This window comes from Microplitis mediator, chromosome 7 (assembly GCF_029852145.1).
Source record: "Microplitis mediator isolate UGA2020A chromosome 7, iyMicMedi2.1, whole genome shotgun sequence".
NCBI lineage: Eukaryota > Metazoa > Arthropoda > Insecta > Hymenoptera > Braconidae > Microplitis > Microplitis mediator.
In genome coordinates this window covers 2,965,608-2,985,259 of record NC_079975.1, presented here as the reverse complement: position 1 = coordinate 2,985,259, position 19,652 = coordinate 2,965,608, and the positions used below count along the sequence as shown (strand labels likewise).

Genomic DNA, 19,652 nt, shown 5'->3' with positions numbered 1-19,652 from the left:
CGAGTGCAATGACGACAAGTAGAGAAATTGTTGGTTTGTTATAACTATATATTTTAATAATATATATGTCATTTATATGTATATGTATAGTTGCGCTAAGGGGAATACTTGGGGGTTGCAACATGGCCGTCTGTTAGTCGGTATCGAACCGTCGTGCTTGCGAGGTGTATCTGTGGTGATGATATGCCGAGTTCACGGGGTGTCGTTACAGAAAGACTTTTGTTAAATAAAAAAATAATTATTTTAAAAATAGTCCAAGTGCCGAAGTTAAATGGCCGGTAATTTAAAAACGTCAATGGTATGGGTAAGTTTTATTTTAAATTTAATTGAGTTATGATTTATAAAAAATTCCATTGACTTGAATTTATATATTAATTTACTTAGTACTCAATGAGTATAAAGTCATTAGGTCGTTGATGATTAAAAGTAATGAGATAATAGTTTTTAAAATTGAGCTAATGGCAGCGCGTTTGATAACGTTTGATATGATGTTGATATTAATTGTAATGATAATTATAATTTGACTTTTAAAGATAACTCTGTTTTTTTAGTGATAAAAAATTGTTTTTGTAATTTAGATTATTATTTACAGATAATATTTTAACAGACGGCGAATATTTTTTATTTTATTGGTAGTTAAAATGTCTAGATGTCTGAATGCCAGTTAAGTCTAGACGGTCTAGTTGATGGTTCTGGGGATCTAGGGTTATTTTTTTTATTGTGACAGGTATATTACTGGTTTATATATATGTATATATATGAATAAAACTACAATAATGATAATAAAACAAGATAAGAGTGTAGGGGAGGAGGGAGAGACTTTAGTTTTAAGGAACACACGTAAGGGTGCCGAAGAAAGTAGTAGTAGTTTGTGTGTGCATTCATCAGGTCCTTCGCCTTCTATCGACCGGTGGACTACGGGCGATACGTGAAAGTAATTGACACCTAGAGGCACTATGGCGACTTGTTAATTGCAATATTAATTTTCTTAGTTTTATTTTATTTAGATTTCAAATTTAATTGCTTGCCGCCCTTTTTTTTTAATTTTTTTTTACCTCATCAACTTAATTATGCTCGATAATTGCTATTGTGTAACAAGTATTCATTTTTTACCTCGGTCTCGAGTGCACGTTAATTAACTTACTTATTTTACGTCAAAGTCATGTTGACAAATAATTATTTTAAAAAGTAATTTATTGTCGCTAATTATTGCTGTCGACGTCCTACAGCAGAATTGTTCGTTATCTTGTATAGAAAAAGGTTTGCGACCTGCGTAAGCAATGACGCACGCGGTACGATTTATATCTTTGTTAGTTTTTTAAAATTTTTTTTATTATTCTCTTTCAAACTCTTCATTGAAGCTGTCGTCGACGTAATAATATGAAATTAGGGAGGACTGAGCAGTGATTGCTTTATAAATATTGTATTTAATTACTCGTGTGTAATTTAAACCCGGAGCCAAATCGACAAATAATATTTTGTTTAAAATTTATATGTAATTCTTATAATTTCATTTACTAATTGCAGTAATATCGAGATTATTTATAGAAATCATAACACGATTAAGCTTTATATTTAAGTCTATTGAAATTTTTTGATAATTGCTGTCACGTGAATTTATAATTTATGTTATTTTGATACTAAATGGGAGTATAAATTTACTTTACAGGTGGTGAGTTAATTTAACGTCGACAAAAAGGATCAAAATAAATAATCGACGCGGAACGAAAGACTGAAATAGAGAGGATTGAACAAGACATCTATTGTTTCTCAATACAATAATAATATTTAATAATAATAATTATAATAATAATACTGAAACAAAAATGGAATCAGCTGGTACGCAGGGTAAAAAACAAATTCGCGTGGGATTTTATGATATCGAGGGTACGATTGGTAAAGGAAATTTTGCAGTTGTCAAATTAGCTCGGCATCGTATTACCAAAACGGAGGTAAATAAAAATAAAATATTATTTATAAATATCCATAATTTAATTTCAAGTTATTTATGACATTATCATTTTTTTTATCACTGTGCTATTTATTTTTATCATCAGGTTGCCATTAAAATAATCGATAAAACAAAATTGGACTCGACAAACTTGGAAAAAGTTTACCGCGAAGTTGAAATTATGAAACAACTTGAGCACCCGCATATTGTTAAATTATACCAGGTTATGGAAACAAAGAACATGATTTATATGGTGTGCGAGTACGCGAGTAAAGGTGAAATATTTGATTATATTGCACGTTATGGTAGAATGGGCGAGTCTCGTGCACGTGCAACATTTGCACAAATTTTATCAGCCGTCGAGTACTGTCACAATACTGGTGTAGCTCATCGTGATTTAAAGGCCGAAAATTTATTACTCGATGATCACATGAACGTTAAAATCGCAGACTTTGGGTTCAGTAATCGATTTGTACCCGGGGAAAGATTGAGCACTTGGTGCGGCAGTCCACCTTACGCTGCACCGGAAGTTTTTCGGGGCAAACATTATGCCGGACCTGAAATAGATGTATGGGTGAGTAAATTATCCAGTAAACTGTTCATTTTACCCCCGTCTTCATGTTTAATCTTTTTTTTTAATTTATCTATTTGTTATTACAACAGAGCTTAGGAGTTGTCTTGTACGTTTTGGTATGCGGGGCGTTACCTTTTGACGGATCTACTCTTCAGTCGCTGCGTGACCGTGTTCTGAGTGGTAGATTTAGAATTCCATATTTTATGAGCAATGGTAAATATTTAGTAATTATTATTAAGGGGGACCGCTAGTGTGACCGCCTGAAAAAAAGATCATTTTTGGGAATTTTTTTAAAGAAAACTACTGCATAGAATGTTTTAATATTTTGAGGATATATTTGTGGATATATAAGAAATATATGTTTAAATTTTTGAACCAAATAATTGAAAATCCAGCGAGTTATTCGCAATCTCCCAAGGCTTTAAAAAAGTCTCCCCACTGCTGCAGTGACAGCGACCTTCGGAGTGCGTGAAATAAAAAAAACCAAAAAGTTTATTAAACTAGAAGGTTTTGTCTGTACCATGACCCTCGATCGAAAAGAAAAATTTAAATTTAACAAAATGGCGGAGTTTTTAAAAAAAAGTAACAAATTTCGCGCGAAAATTTGATGATTTTTGACCTGGCAAAATTACATTTTCTATTCGATTGGAAAACTGGAGGTTCATGGTATGGAGAAACATATAAAAGAAGCTGCAATAAGAGTCAAATCGATCGGATGATTTGTCTTCGAATTATAACTGCAGCAGTTTTGAAAAATGTACTTTTGAGAACCGGTGAGTGGCTGCTCTTCAGATGACTGTAACTCAAAAAAACTATTTGAGATTTGCACTTTAAATTTTAGTTTATCATTTTTGAATCTATAGACTCGAAATATGCAAAAAAAAATGATTTTTTCAAAATTTCACACTAGTGGTCCCTCTTAAGGTTTTCAAGCTCCAAGTATGAAATTAATTTATAATATTATATTTAATAGATTGCGAAAACTTAATACGTAAGATGTTAGTATTAGAGCCAACAAAACGATACACAATTCCACAAATAAAAAGGCATCGTTGGCTTATTGGTACCGCCGATTCCGTTTGTCCAATAATTACGACGATACCATCAGCTCTGCAAGAGCCCAACGAACAAATATTAAGAGTCATGCAAAGTTTAGGAGTAGAGATTCCTCGTATCAAAGACGTGAGTTGCTAATTAAATAAAAAATAATTATTATAATACTCATTAATCAGGAAATAATAATTATTTTTTAAAATTACAGTCATTGAAAAATAACAGCTACGATCATTCCGCTGCAATATATTTTTTGCTGCTTGAAAGACTGAAGCAACACCAAAGAGACAACATCACAACAAATAACAGCAGCAGCGCGTGGACCGCGTCACGGGCTAGAGACGACAAGTTTAAGTCAAGGTAAACATTTACGTTAAATAATAATTGCCCAATAATAATCTATAATACTCATTCTGACGGCATTCATATATTATTTATCGTCTGCAGCAACCATTAAAGTTAAATAAAAAAATCCATTGTCATCATCACTTGCGGAACTTCCAATCCGGCCTACCGGAGTCCGCAAAATCGTCACTCGACTTATAAATTAGCATCATTTATTTCACCATAACAATATTATAATTTTTATTTACAGCGATAGCCTAATGGCCGATGATTATTGATTTCTCTCACAAGACGACGCGGATCGTCCAACATTTTATTGGATTAGGTCGGATTGGAAGATCAAATGCCGTTCCATTATCAGTTTTTTGGTAATTTATCGTTTTAACCTGCTTCCCTTTGTTTTCTTTTGTGATCTTTATTTTTCTACTGTTGAAAAACAAAATTTTTAAACAGTAAACTTAAAAAGCTTGTGGGTTTGCTGAGTATTTAAAACGTTTAACTCTTCCGTTTCCTGTACTGTAACGAAATTTAAAAAAAATAATCGTAATATTTACTAATCTTTTTTATCCAACGCTTTAACAACTCCTGCCTATTAGAACTGCTACGGTCAATGCTTTTTGGATACACTTTTTTCCGTAGACTGGTGAAGCTGCTGCTGCCTTAAAAAAAAACTACTAATGACTAGCGATTTTTACGGGGTTTGGGATTTAAAAATAAAGTAAAACACAGGGGAGTCAATGTAATAGATTTTTTGTAATTTATTACAGAGCAAGAGATGACGGGAGAAGTGGGAAAAGGTTCAGCTCGACGAGCTCATCAACCGACGAAGGATGTTGCAGCGCCGAGGGCGATCTCGAAGAGGGTCCAAGTGGGGATGAGCTCCGTGACGCACAAATAAAACTTCAGGAGCACAGACTGGGATTAGATCAAGACATAAGCCAGCGAATTGACAGCCAGATAGTTAACCGCCGGCTAAGTGATTATCAGCATCACCACTTTGATAACATCCTTGATCCCATCGACCCTCCGTGCCGCACTACTATCTTCGGCCCTGGATGTGGCGGCAGCTCATCTTCGGATCTGTTCGAGTCAAGTTTCGATTCCGGCTGCCCGTCTGACCTGACAATTACCGGATTTACAAGCAGTCTACCGTCGTGTACCCCACCGCCGCCCAAAAGTCCGTCACCAATTGCCGCCAGGTTGTCAAGAACAGGACAAGGAAGGCGAGCATCTGATGGCGGACCTAGACTACTCTTTGGGCAGCAAAATAATTCTGCCGAACGACCTACCAAACAACGCAGCATTCAAGGTATTGAACGCATGCACTAGATAATTAATTAAAAAAAAAAATTCTCGCTAATTATATTTACCGTCGACTGATAATTAAATTAATAACTAATTAAACGATGACAATGGGACAATTAGATTCAGGAAAAGCACGTGGACATTTAGATCTGGTTCATCTGCGTCCAAGCTCGACGTCACCAAGCCAGCAACCGTTTAAAATACGCGCGGACTCTAGTATGCATCTCCAGTTGATGGTGCAGCAGAGAATGCTGCAGCAGAAAAGAAATATGTATCACAGGCACCGTGGTGGTGTCAGTCCTACCCCACTGTCTAATGTCGGTGACAGCGCAGTGTCTTCAGCCTCGTCATCCTCATTGTCAAGGCGCAATATCGCTGGCGATCATGTACCCAGACAGGACAGCTACAAATTGGCGCAACGTAAACAAATATTGCCACCGCTGTCACAAGCTCAGGACGACAATGACACTGATGAATTTGAACGCGAACGCGAGCGTGAAGAAGAACGATGGAAAAGTTTGCCATCGAGACTCGCAACTGACTGCCAATTGGCTGAACGTACAATGCTTTGGAGTCAACAGGTAACTCCTTGATAAAAATAACAGTTTTGTTGCCTTTGTTCAATCATCGAACTGAGCTTTCGGTAGCTTATTAACTTAAATATATATTATATATTTATACATACACATACATATGTTTTGTTTTCGTTTTTTCCCATATCTATTTATGGAAATATTTAATCAAATCAAATCGAATAAAAAAAATACATTAATTATTTAAAATGTAAGAGAATGCAATGAGCCTGACTGTTAATTAGTCACACAAACACTAGATATTTATAATTTGAGTTACTGGTTAAGTATCTCAGGGATTAAATTAAGTTCTACTATAATTTATGTTTACACATTTCACGTTTAATTCAACACATACTGAGTTTTGTTTTTGTTGTTGTAATACACTAAGTTAGTCGTTAATTTAAATTTGTACCTGTAAATTTAATTTAATATTTATTTATTTAATTAATTATAATAAATTATTTATACGTTTTTTTTTAAACTGCCTTACTGCCTTATTATTTTGTAATTATTATTTAAGGGCTCAGAAAATATAATATTTTTGCACTACGCTCAATACTGCATGTATTAGCTGACACTGGCTGTGTAGCACATGCCGAGTAATAAATATTCTTTAAAGAAAGACAAGAATGTTGTTTAAATTTCCACTAGGTTGGTTTAAGTGGAGGTGCTTCATATCTACCTCCAGGAAGCATCGGAGCAGGTTTCCTCTGGCCGGTTGGAGCCAACCCACATGCGACGATATTCGAAAATACCGGCGACCCGATGGAGTAAATTATAGAATACGATATTAGAATTACAGAACCGTCTCTGATTACATTGAGGCAAGAAAAAATTTCAACACTGACGTAATTACAAATAAACCATCCATTTTATTGAATACGCTGTAAAAAATCGGGATTTTATTTAAACCTGAACTCGCTTGGAGTTCTGGAGTTTAATAAAAAATTACTCCGCGTACGGAGTAAATGGGGAGTTTGTTTTTGCAGGAGTGATTTTGGAGGGAACTGGATTTTATTTAAATTCGTATTCCGATTTGGAGTTTTAAAATTAAAATAAACTCTGGTTCGGAGTAAATTTTACTTTAAGGGAGTAAATAAATAGTCATCTATTCCGCATTCACTCCAATTCAGGGTTTAAATTTTAAAATAAACTTCTTTTACGAGTGAAATTTACTCCGAACCAGAGTTTTAATATTAAAATAAACTCCTCTTCAAAGTAAATTTCACTCTAAGGAAATTAAATAAATAGTCATCCGCTCGACATTAACTCCGATTCGGAGTAAAAATTCCCTTTAGGAGTGAAATTTACTCCGAACCAGAGTTTTAATATTAAAATAAATTCCCCTTCGGAGTAAATTTCACTCTCAGGAATGAAATAAACAGTCATCCGCTCGGCATTAACTCCGATTCGGAGTAAAAATTCCCTTTAGGAGTGAAATTTACTCCGAACCAGTTTTATTATTAAAATAAACCCCCCTTCGGAGTAAATTTCACTCTCGGGAATTAAATAAATAGTCATCCGCTCGGCATTAACTCCGATTCGGAGTAAAAATTCCCTTTAGGAGTGAAATTTACTCCGAACCAGAGTTTTAATATTAAAATAAACTCCCCTTCGGAGTAAATTTCACTCTAAGGAAATTAAATAAATAGTCATCCGCTCGACATTAACTCCAATTCGGAGTAAAAATTCCCTTTAGGAGTGAAATTTACTCCGAACCGGAGTTTTATTATTAAAATAAACCCCTTCGGAGCTAATTTTGTTCCTAGGAAATAAAATAAATAAACTCATCCGCTCCGCATTCACTCCGAAATTTTTTTACAGCGTAAAATGTCAAGATTATTTAGTTCGTTTCACTCGATTATTAATATCTTGTCTTTATCCAAGAGTACGAGTAGGAAAATTTATTTATAAACAATAATAATAATAATAAAACGATGTTCGATTGCTATAAATATCATCCCCTGTCTTATCATAATAAAAGATAAAAAAAGAAAAAAAAATCGACTGAGGAATTAAAATCATCGCATGTAATTTAGTAAATTAAATTACTATAGACTGATCATTTAATTATAATTATAATATTATATTAATTAATTGGTAAATATCAATGTAATTAGTACTTGTAACGATCATCTTTTTTGTAAATGATTAAAAATTTAACTGTCATTTTGACAGTTAATTTTTACCTTAAGATGTTATTCGTTTGTTAGATAAATTATATAAATTATATATATACATATATATCTTATCGTACTGCCAATCGAGTATTTTACTCGAGTCTTTATCATTATTTATACACATTTGTAAGCTCAATATTTCGACGTGTTAAGTAAAATATTAATTATTTATTAACTTATTTATCAATTGTAATTAATTTTATTATTTTAATTGTATAAATATATTTATCTTTACACGTTGATAAACTGAGTGCTTACCATAATGGTAATTAGTCAATAATTAATAATTATATATAATAAATTGTCGGCCGATTTAAGTCTCACACAAAGAAAGCTCAATAATTAAAAATATAAATAATAAAACGCATTGAGATTTGACGAGTTACTTTTTGTGGGAAATATTTACGAGCTTTTAAATCATATATATATATAAAAAAAAGTAATTACAATTAAAAGCAATATAAGTTGCGCACAACCGACAACGATTTAAAATATTTGTTTAATTAAACTCACGATCTTTATACAAAACTATAACAATCAAACGTCGCTCAGAAATAAATACAGAAACAGAAACAGAATTTATTTAATTTAAAATAACAATAAACTTTTTTTACAACTGAATGAATGCTTGAGATAATTAACATCGAACTACTCTGGAAAAAATTAAAAAACAAACTTATAGTTGATCTTCAAGTAAATATATAAATTAAAAATACTTATAATTAGCCGTAGATTAGGCGTGAATGTAATCCTCGTTGTTCGTCCATCAGCAAAATAAAATACTCGCCAAATAAAATTGTTAATGAAAGAATGAATTAATAAAATAAATGTATGAGAATGTGATATATCCATACGCAATACAAGGTCTAATGTAGTCAATAACATCAAATATTTTTTAGGATTATTGTTAATATCATTGTACTATGGACAAAGAGTTCCTGTCGCCATATCAGAGTTAAACAAATTATTGCTGTAATAATAATTATGATAATTGTATAGCGATTACAAAAAAATTAGCCAGTGGATTGATTAACTTGATATTAAATGATCTAATGTACGTAAAGTGCACGTAGAATCTTATATATATATGAATATATATAAAGTACCCGACTGCCAGTCCCCTATCAGGATCCAGCCCTTTTATATATTTTATTAACGAGTTTATTTTGAGGTCATTTTCAAAAATACCCCCTACTTTTTTTAAATATGCAGTGATCGAACTGTCACAACAGTATTCAAATTTTGTTGATTAATTTTGAAGAAATTAAATCATTAATTGGAAAAAGACTGACAATTTTGCCGAGGTATAGATTTTTTAAAAAATTACTCTCAGTTATCAATTAGGAGTCAAATGAAATTTGGTGATTAAATTTTAGTAAAATCTTGGGGTCAGTGTAGTTTGAAAAAAAATTTTAATTATTATTATTAATTTTATAATAAGAAATGTAACTTTTAGTGTAGTAGCCGTTAAAATTTTTTATCAAATTTCGTTTGACTCCTAATTGATGTCAATTGTAAATAATTTTTTTGAAATTCTGTCGGCGAAATTGTAATTACGTTGTCTTTTTTAAATTAATGCTTTAACTTATGTTTAGTTAATTAATAAAATTTTAATACGGTTATGACAGTTCAAGATCATTTAATATTTTAAAAAAAGTGGGGGGTATTTTCTAAGAATTACCGTAATTAATTAAAAAAAAATTACAGTTGTCATCAATACCACAATTAGAATTTTAAAATTTTGTGACAAAAATCTATTTACCAAATTTTGCTGTGCTCCTAATTAATAACCACTGCAAGTAATTTTTTTTTAATTAATTAATAAAACTACTACGGTTATGAGTCATTAAATATTTTACAAAAGCGGGGCACTGTCTGGGAATCCCCTTAAAAATTAAATTATTTCAAATCGATAAAAATTTTCAAACGATTTTGTATTACAATAGGACTGGAGACTGGGTAAAAATGACTATATATATTTATATAGATATATAGATAATTATTAATAATTAATAATGAATGATTACCAATAATTAATAATATTAAAGTTATTATTATTATTATTATTGACTAAATATATACAAAAAAGCTATTAGAATTTTTTAAAAGTCTGCGAATCGCTTTTTATGATGGTGATTTATAAAAAAAACGACAAAATAGGTCCATTAGTTTGTAGTATATCGCATGAAATTGTTTAAACAGCAAAACAAATAATACATGTGAAAATACTTACATAATCACGTTCTACGACAATAAATGATATATATAATAAAGATTGAAAATAAAAAATTAATTAATGTAACAGTAATAATAATAATTAATTAGATGATAATGACTACTGCTCATTTTGAACTGGTCTCGGTGGCGGTGGAGGCGCATCGTGTAGAAATAGATCGCATCCTGTCTGACGTGATCGCAGCTGGGCCTCCTCTGCTGTCAACGATTCCTCGGCACTCGGCTCCAGAGGCTGTCCTGCATCATCTAACTTTCCTTCCTTAAAGTCTTTTTTTATTTTCTCTGCGTAAATTGCATCGAATAGCCACTGCGCTGTGACCTCGGGCTGCTCTTTGATTTCAGCACGATAAGAGACGTAGGGTTTAAGTTCGCAGTTCGTCAGATCTGGTACTACCAGCTCGGGTATTTTTTCAGGGATTTCTATGAATTGTCCATTGACTGTAATTCCCGTGTCTCTACATCCTCGTTCTATGAATTTAAATTACGCAGACAAATAATTATTGATACATTATTTAAATATTTTAATTTTCGTCGGAGTTTGGTACTGGTACTCACTGTTGATGGGAATTAATGGATGAGGTTTGATTTTCTGCTGTTCTTTGAATGCTCTTGAACCAGCTTTGTTGTACAATAAAAATTTTCTAGGATTTCTTTTATTACCAAGAACACTTGACGTTGATATTCTTCGAATAAATGACAATATTGGTAATGACATTTTGCTGAAGCTAAAATTTATAGTGTTTAGTAAAACAAAGTCTATAAAATTTTTTTTTTTTTAACTGTCATCACAAAATATAACAATTGAACTGAAGGTAAGAGACAATTCAAAACTTTCGCATTTTTTTTCTACTTCAGTTTAAAAAAAATGCGCATATAGAAAATTTAAAAAACTACAGGTGCAATTTTTAAAATATTTTTTTTATAATTCGTTTGGAAAAAATTCAAAAATTAGACGTCGGCTAACTTCAGTAATAAGTGTGAATGTAGTAGACGTCACGAGTGTGAGAATAGCAGACATCAGACAGTTTTACAATTATAAATTAATAGAGTAAATAATTAATAAAATTAAATTTTTAAAAAATGCACATGTAAAAAATTTAAAAATTAATAAGTGCATTTTTTTTAAATTTAATTTTTTAAATTATTTACTCTATTTATTTATAATTTTAAATTTGTCTAATGTCTACTACATTTACACTCATGTAAACGTCAGACAAATTTTAAATTTTAAATAAATAGAGTAAATAGTTTAAAAAATAATAATTGTAAAAAATTTACTTATTAATTTTTTAATTTTTTAAATGCGGAGTTTTTAAAAATTTCATTTCATCAATTATTTATTCTATTTATTAATAATCTTAAATTTGTCCGACGTCTGCTAAATTCACACTCGTAACTTTGTATTTAAAAGTTTAAAAAAAATAAAATTTTAATTATCAGATAAAAATAAATAACTCACCGATTAATTAAACAATTTTATCAAAAATTAATTTTTTAAATAACTATAAAGGTTATGTACTTAAAAAAGTACATACATTTAGAAAATAATGACACAAAGTGGGGATGGGAATTCGGCGCATGCGCTGACCGCGGTTGATAATTTTTTTATCATGTGTAGATAAAACTGACAGCGGTATTTGTCTAGATTTTTTAATTCGTCTACGTGTGCATACTCCATATATGTGCTGATGAAATACAGGAAGATATCAAAGGAAATAATTAATTTATAGATTTTAATTAACTATCATATTTTATTATTTAAACCAAAGGTAGGTAAATTTATGACTTAAATAAATAATATAATTTTTTCAATTAAAACCTTTTGTCTTATCTTTGATTTATGTAACACTGATTGATTTAAATTGATCAATTTGAAATTTAATTTTAGACTAGAGCATGGAATTGGAGTGCGCGGCTCAACATTATGACTGGGGTAAGAAAGGGATGACGAGCAGTGTCGCTCAGCTCATAAAATCATCATCCCCTGAGGTAAAAATCGATGACGATAAACCATATGCTGAATTATGGATGGGAACACACCCAAATGGCCCGTCATTTATAAAAACTACCAAAGAATCATTAGCGGAGTTCGTCAGCAAAGAATCCAATAGTCACATTCTGGGTGATAAAGTCACAGAAATATTTGGAAACACTCTACCATTTTTATTTAAAGTTTTATCTGTTGATAAAGCTCTTTCTATTCAAGCTCATCCAGCCAAAGATCACGCTGCCGAATTGCATAAATTATTTCCCGCTATTTATAAAGATCCTAATCATAAACCGGAACTCGCAATTGCTTTGACACCTTTCCAAGCTTTATGCGGTTTCCGACCCACGCAGGAGATCTGCTATCATTTAAAATCAATCCCCGAGCTTGTTGCACTTTGCGGTGACCAGGATGTGGTAAATGACTTTTTAAATCACTGCCAAGATAATGATGATGCCAAAACTCATTTAAAAAAATGTTTTAAAGCTCTTTTAACTTATGCGACTACTGATGGAAATTCGAATATCGTTGCTCAACAATTGTCCAATTTTTTAAATCGATTATCTCAAATGGGTGAATTTTTTTTTTTTTTTTTTAAATGAACCCTAATAGCCAAGTTGACGGAAATCTAAAACCGAAATAAGATGTCAAGTTGCCTGCAAAAACTTGATGGCGCAAATAGTCGACGGTAACTTGGAAGTAAAGTTTTGCTGATTTTATTTTTTACTTATAACTTTCTGTCAAATTTAAATCAACTTTTGCTTTTAAATTTTTTCCCGCACTTTTCTGATTCAACATACTCCTATTACGGGTGTAGATTTACGTCAACCTGTACTTCATCTTGAACTCATATTACAGTAAAAACTTGGAATAGCAGAACTTGACGTAAACTCGACGTTAACTTGACCGGAAACACTGAACAGCAAGTTTTTGAAGAGAAAGTTTGGCTATCAGGGTACGGAAAGTTTCCCTGAACAAAAATTAAAGTAAAATTAATTTTTTATATAAAATTATAGATAACGACAGTAGAGAAAAATTAAACGGAAATCTTTTCGAGAGGCTGCATAAAGATTTTCCAGGTGACATCGGATGTTTTGGAATATATTTCTTCAACTACATAACACTAGAACCTGGAGAAGCGCTTTATCTTGGCCCGAATGTTCCTCACGCGTATCTATTTGGTGGTAGGATTTTTTTTTAATTTTTAAATAAGTAGAGTTTTTTCAAAAATAATTTATTTATTTTTCATGTATTTTCAATACAAAGACTGCATCGAGTGCATGGCATGCTCGGATAATGTCGTACGTGCCGGACTTACTCCAAAATTCAAAGACGTACCGACACTTATTGAAATGCTGTCGTACGAAAGTCAGTCATACGACAAATTCAAACCAGAACGATTGAATGAATTTACAGAGACATTCAAACCGCCTATCAAAGATTTTGCTGTTAACAAAATTGAAGTAACCGGAAGTTGCAATTTTATTCCCGTTAACTCGCCTTCTATTTTGATAATTATCCACGGGTCTGCAAAAATTACTGATAAAGTTTATAGACGTGGATCCGTATTATTCATCGCTGCCAATGTTGAGTTGACGGTGACAAATTTAGATGAAGATAAAACATTAATTTTCCAAGCATGTGCCAACGTTTAATTATTAACACACCGTAAATTTATTTATTTAATTATTTATTTAACTTTAACTCGAATCTTCAGACTCATCTTTAACAGCAGCATCAGCTGCGGGTTTCTCTTCGGCTTTGTAATGACGATACTCTGGTTTCAATTCCCACATATTGCGATGTGGATTTTTAATATTGTAACTACAAACTTCACTTAAAATTTCTTTTAAGTACACCTGTACATAAAAAATATAAATAAGACAATTGTATATTTATTATATTGATTAATTATATTGATATAAATTTTATTGAAACTTACGACTGGTTGACGAGTAATTTTGACTAAATCTTTGATATTATAATACTGATGTTTTTCAAAGGCTGCAAATAACATATCCAGCACAGCATCTTTGTCATCACGCATCTTTTTACCTTCAGCCTTTTTCTTTTCTGCATATTCAATCTAAAAAAAATAAATTACAATTATATATCAAATAAAAATAAATGAAATAACAATTTTACACTTTTATTGTTCGGTATATAGAGTAAAAAAAACTTACATTGTGTTTGTGATCAGATACTGGTTTGAAATTATGTACAACTTTAGATAACTGCTGAATAGCTCTGACGGGAACAGCAGCTTTCTTAATACTCGATAATTTTAATTTCATGTAACAGTTGTCTGCATAAGGACGACATTCTAATTTCTGTACAATTTTACCCTCCATACACAATTTATCTCCCTCAGGTACAACCGCATCTGAATTATTGCAGGCTGTGAAAAAATAAAACACATTAATTAAAATTCCAATCAATGAAAGCACGACATACAAGAGCGAGTACAGAAATTTACTTTGAAAGAGAACTATGCAACTTCTGCGGTAAACGCAGTATCAGTCATGTTCAGAAAAACACTCTGGAGATTGATACAAATTTATCCAGATGATTAGTAAGTGGTAAGTCACGTGGTTTAATTAAAACCAGAGGAACTAAATAATACTCGATACTACATTTATCGTAGAAGCTGCATCTTTCTCTTCCAGAATGAATTTCTGAACATGCCCTAGGTATCTTTAGTTTTTTGGCTTCAATGAAACAACGTGGCTTTCCACTTAAGTAATTACTAAATGATACTGAAGTAAACCGACGTCTGATAATTTTTGGATTTTTTTTTAAGCAATAAATTATTGAAAAAAAAATATTTGAAAAATTTGCACCTGTAGTTTTTTAAATTCTCTACATGTGCATATTTTTATTTGTTGTATTTTTGTAATTGATTTGTTGAAAAAAAAAATCCAAAAAATTTTAATTGTCTGCTCACTTCAGAATCATAATTACTAAATGGTTAGTAATTATGATACTGAAGTTAGCAGACGTCTAATAATTTTTGGATTTTTTTTTAGACGATAAAAAATTTTTAAAAAAATATTTGAAAAAATTGCACCTGTAGTTTTTTAAACTTTCTACATGTGCATATTTATATATTATTTTTTTGCAGATGATTTATTAAAAAACGACAATTCAAAAATTCTTAAATGTCTGCTAACTTCATTTAGTCAGGATCATTTAGTAATTACTAATCATTTAGTAATTATTAACCACTTAGTAATTATTAACGACCTGGGTCAATATTTACTAATCTCCATTGTTTTTCTCAATAGAGTTTACGAGCGGATTATATTAGTGTCCAATTGTTCCTCTTGTTCAATCAGATAATATTCATAAACTTCGAAGTTTCATTTTTCTCTTCCTGAGTTATTTAAATGCTTTTAAAATGTAATTATAACTTACGTGATATGTGAGAGAAAACCCCAAGCATCTGATGTTTTACTTGACTAACATCTAGCTTGTGCTGCTTTGGAATGTCTTCTTCACCAGGATCCTTCAAGGCTAAGACAGCTTCTGATAGTCCGAGTGTTACTTCAGCTTTTTCTCCAGGCACTCTATTTATTTAAACGGCAAATAATTAATCAATTAAATAAATAAATAAATACAAATAATTACTTAAAAATATATAAGCTTACAAAAATACTTACTTGGATATTTTTAGTTTACCAACTTCAATATTCCCCGGTGCTTTTTCCCATTTATTAGCAATATATTTAGGCACCTTGACCAACCAGACTCCTCTTCCAACATTACTTAGATCTAAATCTTTCTCCATGTGAGTTAATGAACTATTTGTTCCAGACATTTTACTATTTATCTTCAACAATTGCGATAACAAAATATATTATATACTTATTTATATAAAATATTAAATTTTAATTTATCAGTCCGCAGATTTCTTTTAATTATTTATCGACTTTATATATTTATATATAATATAAATAATATTTTATCAACACAGAAACGCACGTTCACTTGATTATCACTCAACCAGATCTTGATTTATATTTTTCTACTTTATAACCTCAAATTTATATAAATATATGACAACGTGACTGTCACTGAGCCGCCCTCTTAGTTAATGGCCCGCAATGTTCTCTGCATGTAAAGTCGTCCCTCAGAAAAAGAACGAGCTTCGGAAATCGCTCCCACTACTGATCATTTTTAATCTGCGCATGCGCAAGAAAAAGTGGGAGAACATTTAGAACTTAGAATCCAGAGGGGGTAAAAAAACCGAAGCCACCCGAGGTGCGCTCTCTTCCTGTGACAATTTTACCCCATCCTAATCTCAGGGTCGGCTTTGATCAACTTGTGCTCGGCACATAATTGACATTAATTTTATTACAATTAATAAAAATTAAGTACAAAAAGTACTTAAATATTTAATTTTATTTTTAGTGAAATTAAAAATAAATCAGCAAAATGGTTGCGCAGAAAAAACAAGTACGTATTTTACAATGACAATTATTGCCACGTGTTAACCTCACTTTGTTACTTTAAATAATTTTAATTTTAATTTTAATTAATTAATTAATTAATTAATAAATAAATTTATTTCAGAAAAAGGCGATGGAGAGCATCAACTCCAGGCTTGCGTTGGTAATGAAATCAGGAAAATACGTTCTGGGATACAAACAAACTTTAAAATCTCTGCGTCAAGGCAAAGCTAAGCTTGTTATCATCGCCAACAATACCCCACCACTTAGGTAAAAAATGAAATAAATTATTTTTTACAATTGATGTACTGTTCAAGTTCATACTTATAATTATCAAGAATCAGGTTGATCAGACCAACTTCTTTATGTACCTGAAGACCTGAACGTTTTTCGCGCAAAAAAAATGATAAAATTTATGTAATTTGGCTGCTTGAGGGGTAGCCTGAGATTTTCGACTGACATCAGCATCTATCTGCGAAACATTTAAAAAATCTAGTCATTCAGTAGATTTTTAAAGTTTTAATTTTTTTTTTTTCATTGTGCGAAACACGTTCCGATCTTCAGGTAGATAATTCTTTGTATGTTAAATATTTATTTCACTTCAGGGTTACCACAAACTTCTTCAGGTACATCTAGACGACCCATAATACATTTTAATAAATAAAATTTTAGAAATATGTATTGAATCATGTCCACAAGATTCCACTGGAAGTAAAAGTACTAAAAAATTTGTCCCTTACTGGGTTTTTAAATTGGGCAGCCGAAATGTCCATGAAAAAATATGATACTGAAGTTAGCAGATGTCTAATAATTTTTTGATTTTTTTTTAGACGATAAATAATAAAAAAAAAAATATTTTTAAAAATTGCACCCATAGTTTTTTAAATTTTCTATATGTGTATTTTTTTAGTTTTTTTTTTTGTAATTTCTTTGGTGAAAAAAAAAATCCGAAAATTACTAATTGTCTGCTAACTTCAATATCATGAAAAAATTATTATACAATTATAAAATCAAAATTTTTACTGATATATTAATCATTCTTACCATGTTCATTGAAAATTGTATAAAAATTTTTTTATGGACGTTGACATACTTACAATGTAATAGTATCGAAACGCTCGTTGTCATCAATGCCTGGGTCCCTGCCTGGTTAAGATTTTATAGTCTGGAGAACCAGGCATTAATGACAAGTGAACGTGTTTCCGGGAATGAAAGAAAAGAATTGGAAAGTAAAAGATCTAGGTCTGATTAACCTGATTCTTGATAAATTATTTCTTACTTAATATTCAATATTGATAACTAATTAATTTTATTTATTAAATGATTCAGGAAATCAGAAATTGAATACTATGCGATGTTAGCTAAGACTGGAGTCCATCATTACACCGGTAATAACATCGAACTTGGTACCGCTTGTGGTAAATACTTCCGAGTATGTACTCTATCAATCACCGATCCTGGTAACTCAGATATTATCAAATCCATGCCAACTGGTGACCAAGCGTAATTGTATTCAATAAACTTTTAAATGAAAATAAAACTTGTTGATTTATTTAATGTATTTAAATACATGAGCAGATATTTTTTAAATTTACAATAAATCTAGTGAACTTTTTGAGTTTTGGAGGAACCGGTACCCAGAATTTTCTTTCTCTGTCCGAACATGTGTAAGTACATTTGAGGAAACACTGAAACAAATAATAAGTGATAAGTATACAGATTTGGTCGAAGCTGTAGTAAATTTGATTTGTCATCACTTACGAGGAAGGTAAAGGAACATGACAAACAGAAGAAGGTAGTGGTAGCTAAATGTCACGTTCCATGTGTTAGGAAGCGCGTAACTCCATAAGTCAGGGTGTCTTTGTGCAAACTGTTGGGCGGCGTTGAAGCACAATAATTCTCCAGTGATTCCAATGGGGTACAATGCTATGAAGGTCGTGTATCTGAGCCACACCAGGAAGTGGGGAACAAATCCAACGAGATTAGCGAAGTAGTATCCGTATCTTACAATTTCAGTGACGGACCAGGAGAACAACGCTATCGGAAGACCAATTGATGCTGCTGCTACTGCTGGTGGTGTTGCTATCAGCACTCCGCAGACTACCATGACTCGGCTAAAAACTTGGAACGTCGTTATCACTGGGTTCGAACGTACGAGACCACCGATCGCATGGAATATCTAAATAAAAATATGAATAAATATTTATATTTCATATTTAAAATTTAAAATGTTTAATTAAAATTTTAGTAACTTCGAAAACAGCAGCATTTTGGTATATTATCAGTGATAATTTAATCGTGTCCCAGAGACTTTGACCCGAGAAATCATTCGTCAGATAATAACGCGTGAGAAGGCATAGAATATAACTCCACCTGGACAAAAAATTTTATATTTTATAATTGTTGAGTTATCATATAACTGTAATGATTTTGTAACACTTACCCAATTACTAAGATGAGATTATAAAGTATGAGATAAATTTTTCCAACTGTACTTATACTGTGAGGTTGCTTAGCTTTAGTTTTATCGGCCATTGTTATTAAAATATTAAATTAAATAATTAATATATAAAATAAATAAATTTTGTTTTGTTTTATAAGAAGTCTCCAAGTCGTCGCCGCTTAAAATGACTTTGCGTTATGACCCGACTAAAAATTTCCTTTCTCATAAACTAAACATCAGCACTTAAAATTTACATAAGAAGTTGTATGACGAGTTTTTTTATTTTATTTTCTATTTTAAATTTATTTTGTGTACTAATGTACACATTTAATTTTATTTATTCACTATTCACCATTGTTCGGCTTGAGAATATATATAATTATAAAGTGTAATTTTTTAGTAACCTAAAACAAAAAAAAACAATTTATGTACATATATATATATATAACAATAACAATCTACATATATATATGTAACAACTGTATTTATATTATTATTATTATCAGGTTTATTGTTATTATGAATTTGATTCCAAAGGCGGGAAAATTTAAATGTC

The 19,652-nt window shown here is 31.2% G+C and overlaps 6 protein-coding genes across 9 annotated transcripts; 3 read left to right on the top strand and 3 right to left on the bottom strand.

The window, feature by feature from the left end:
• Positions 1-112: 112 nt before the first annotated feature.
• LOC130672095 (probable serine/threonine-protein kinase MARK-C) lies at positions 113-9,890 on the top strand. Of its 4 annotated transcripts, none has more exons than XM_057476385.1 (9): positions 113-304; positions 1,670-1,952; positions 2,058-2,525; positions 2,615-2,738; positions 3,499-3,707; positions 3,787-3,938; positions 4,691-5,232; positions 5,349-5,809; positions 6,455-9,890. In XM_057476385.1, exons 2-9 carry the CDS (start codon positions 1,827-1,829, stop codon positions 6,575-6,577), a joined length of 2,205 nt encoding a protein of 734 aa, XP_057332368.1. In that variant the 5' UTR covers positions 113-304; positions 1,670-1,826; the 3' UTR covers positions 6,578-9,890. The 4 variants fall into 4 exon arrangements, with proteins under 4 accessions (XP_057332368.1, XP_057332369.1, XP_057332371.1 ...); XM_057476386.1 differs by having other exon boundaries at positions 114-298; XM_057476388.1 differs by lacking the exon at positions 113-304 and adding an exon at positions 594-727.
• Positions 9,891-10,144: 254 nt separating this feature from the next.
• Positions 10,145-11,834, bottom strand: LOC130672109 (39S ribosomal protein L41, mitochondrial). The gene is made up of 3 exons (XM_057476404.1): positions 11,678-11,834; positions 10,774-10,943; positions 10,145-10,686 (listed from the first exon to the last, which is right to left on the bottom strand). Exons 2-3 carry the CDS (start codon positions 10,931-10,933, stop codon positions 10,319-10,321), a joined length of 528 nt encoding a protein of 175 aa, XP_057332387.1. The 5' UTR covers positions 10,934-10,943; positions 11,678-11,834; the 3' UTR covers positions 10,145-10,318.
• On the top strand, positions 11,712-16,660 carry LOC130672100 (mannose-6-phosphate isomerase). The gene is made up of 4 exons (XM_057476393.1): positions 11,712-11,987; positions 12,107-12,778; positions 13,222-13,389; positions 13,472-16,660. The coding sequence occupies exons 2-4, from the start codon at positions 12,115-12,117 to the stop codon at positions 13,858-13,860; spliced, it is 1,221 nt and encodes a 406-aa protein (XP_057332376.1). The 5' UTR covers positions 11,712-11,987; positions 12,107-12,114; the 3' UTR covers positions 13,861-16,660.
• On the bottom strand, positions 13,880-16,022 carry LOC130672103 (general transcription factor IIF subunit 2). The gene is made up of 5 exons (XM_057476397.1): positions 15,865-16,022; positions 15,620-15,771; positions 14,389-14,603; positions 14,148-14,291; positions 13,880-14,064 (listed from the first exon to the last, which is right to left on the bottom strand). Exons 1-5 carry the CDS (start codon positions 16,020-16,022, stop codon positions 13,906-13,908), a joined length of 828 nt encoding a protein of 275 aa, XP_057332380.1. The 3' UTR covers positions 13,880-13,905.
• Positions 16,519-18,193, top strand: LOC130672113 (60S ribosomal protein L30-like). The gene is made up of 3 exons (XM_057476414.1): positions 16,519-16,660; positions 16,778-16,923; positions 17,983-18,193. The coding sequence occupies exons 1-3, from the start codon at positions 16,640-16,642 to the stop codon at positions 18,158-18,160; spliced, it is 345 nt and encodes a 114-aa protein (XP_057332397.1). The 5' UTR covers positions 16,519-16,639; the 3' UTR covers positions 18,161-18,193.
• LOC130672106 (very-long-chain (3R)-3-hydroxyacyl-CoA dehydratase hpo-8) lies at positions 18,176-19,496 on the bottom strand. Its single transcript, XM_057476399.1, has 4 exons — positions 19,097-19,496; positions 18,906-19,026; positions 18,415-18,832; positions 18,176-18,341 (listed from the first exon to the last, which is right to left on the bottom strand). Exons 1-4 carry the CDS (start codon positions 19,186-19,188, stop codon positions 18,256-18,258), a joined length of 717 nt encoding a protein of 238 aa, XP_057332382.1. The 5' UTR covers positions 19,189-19,496; the 3' UTR covers positions 18,176-18,255.
• Positions 19,497-19,652: the final 156 nt, after the last annotated feature.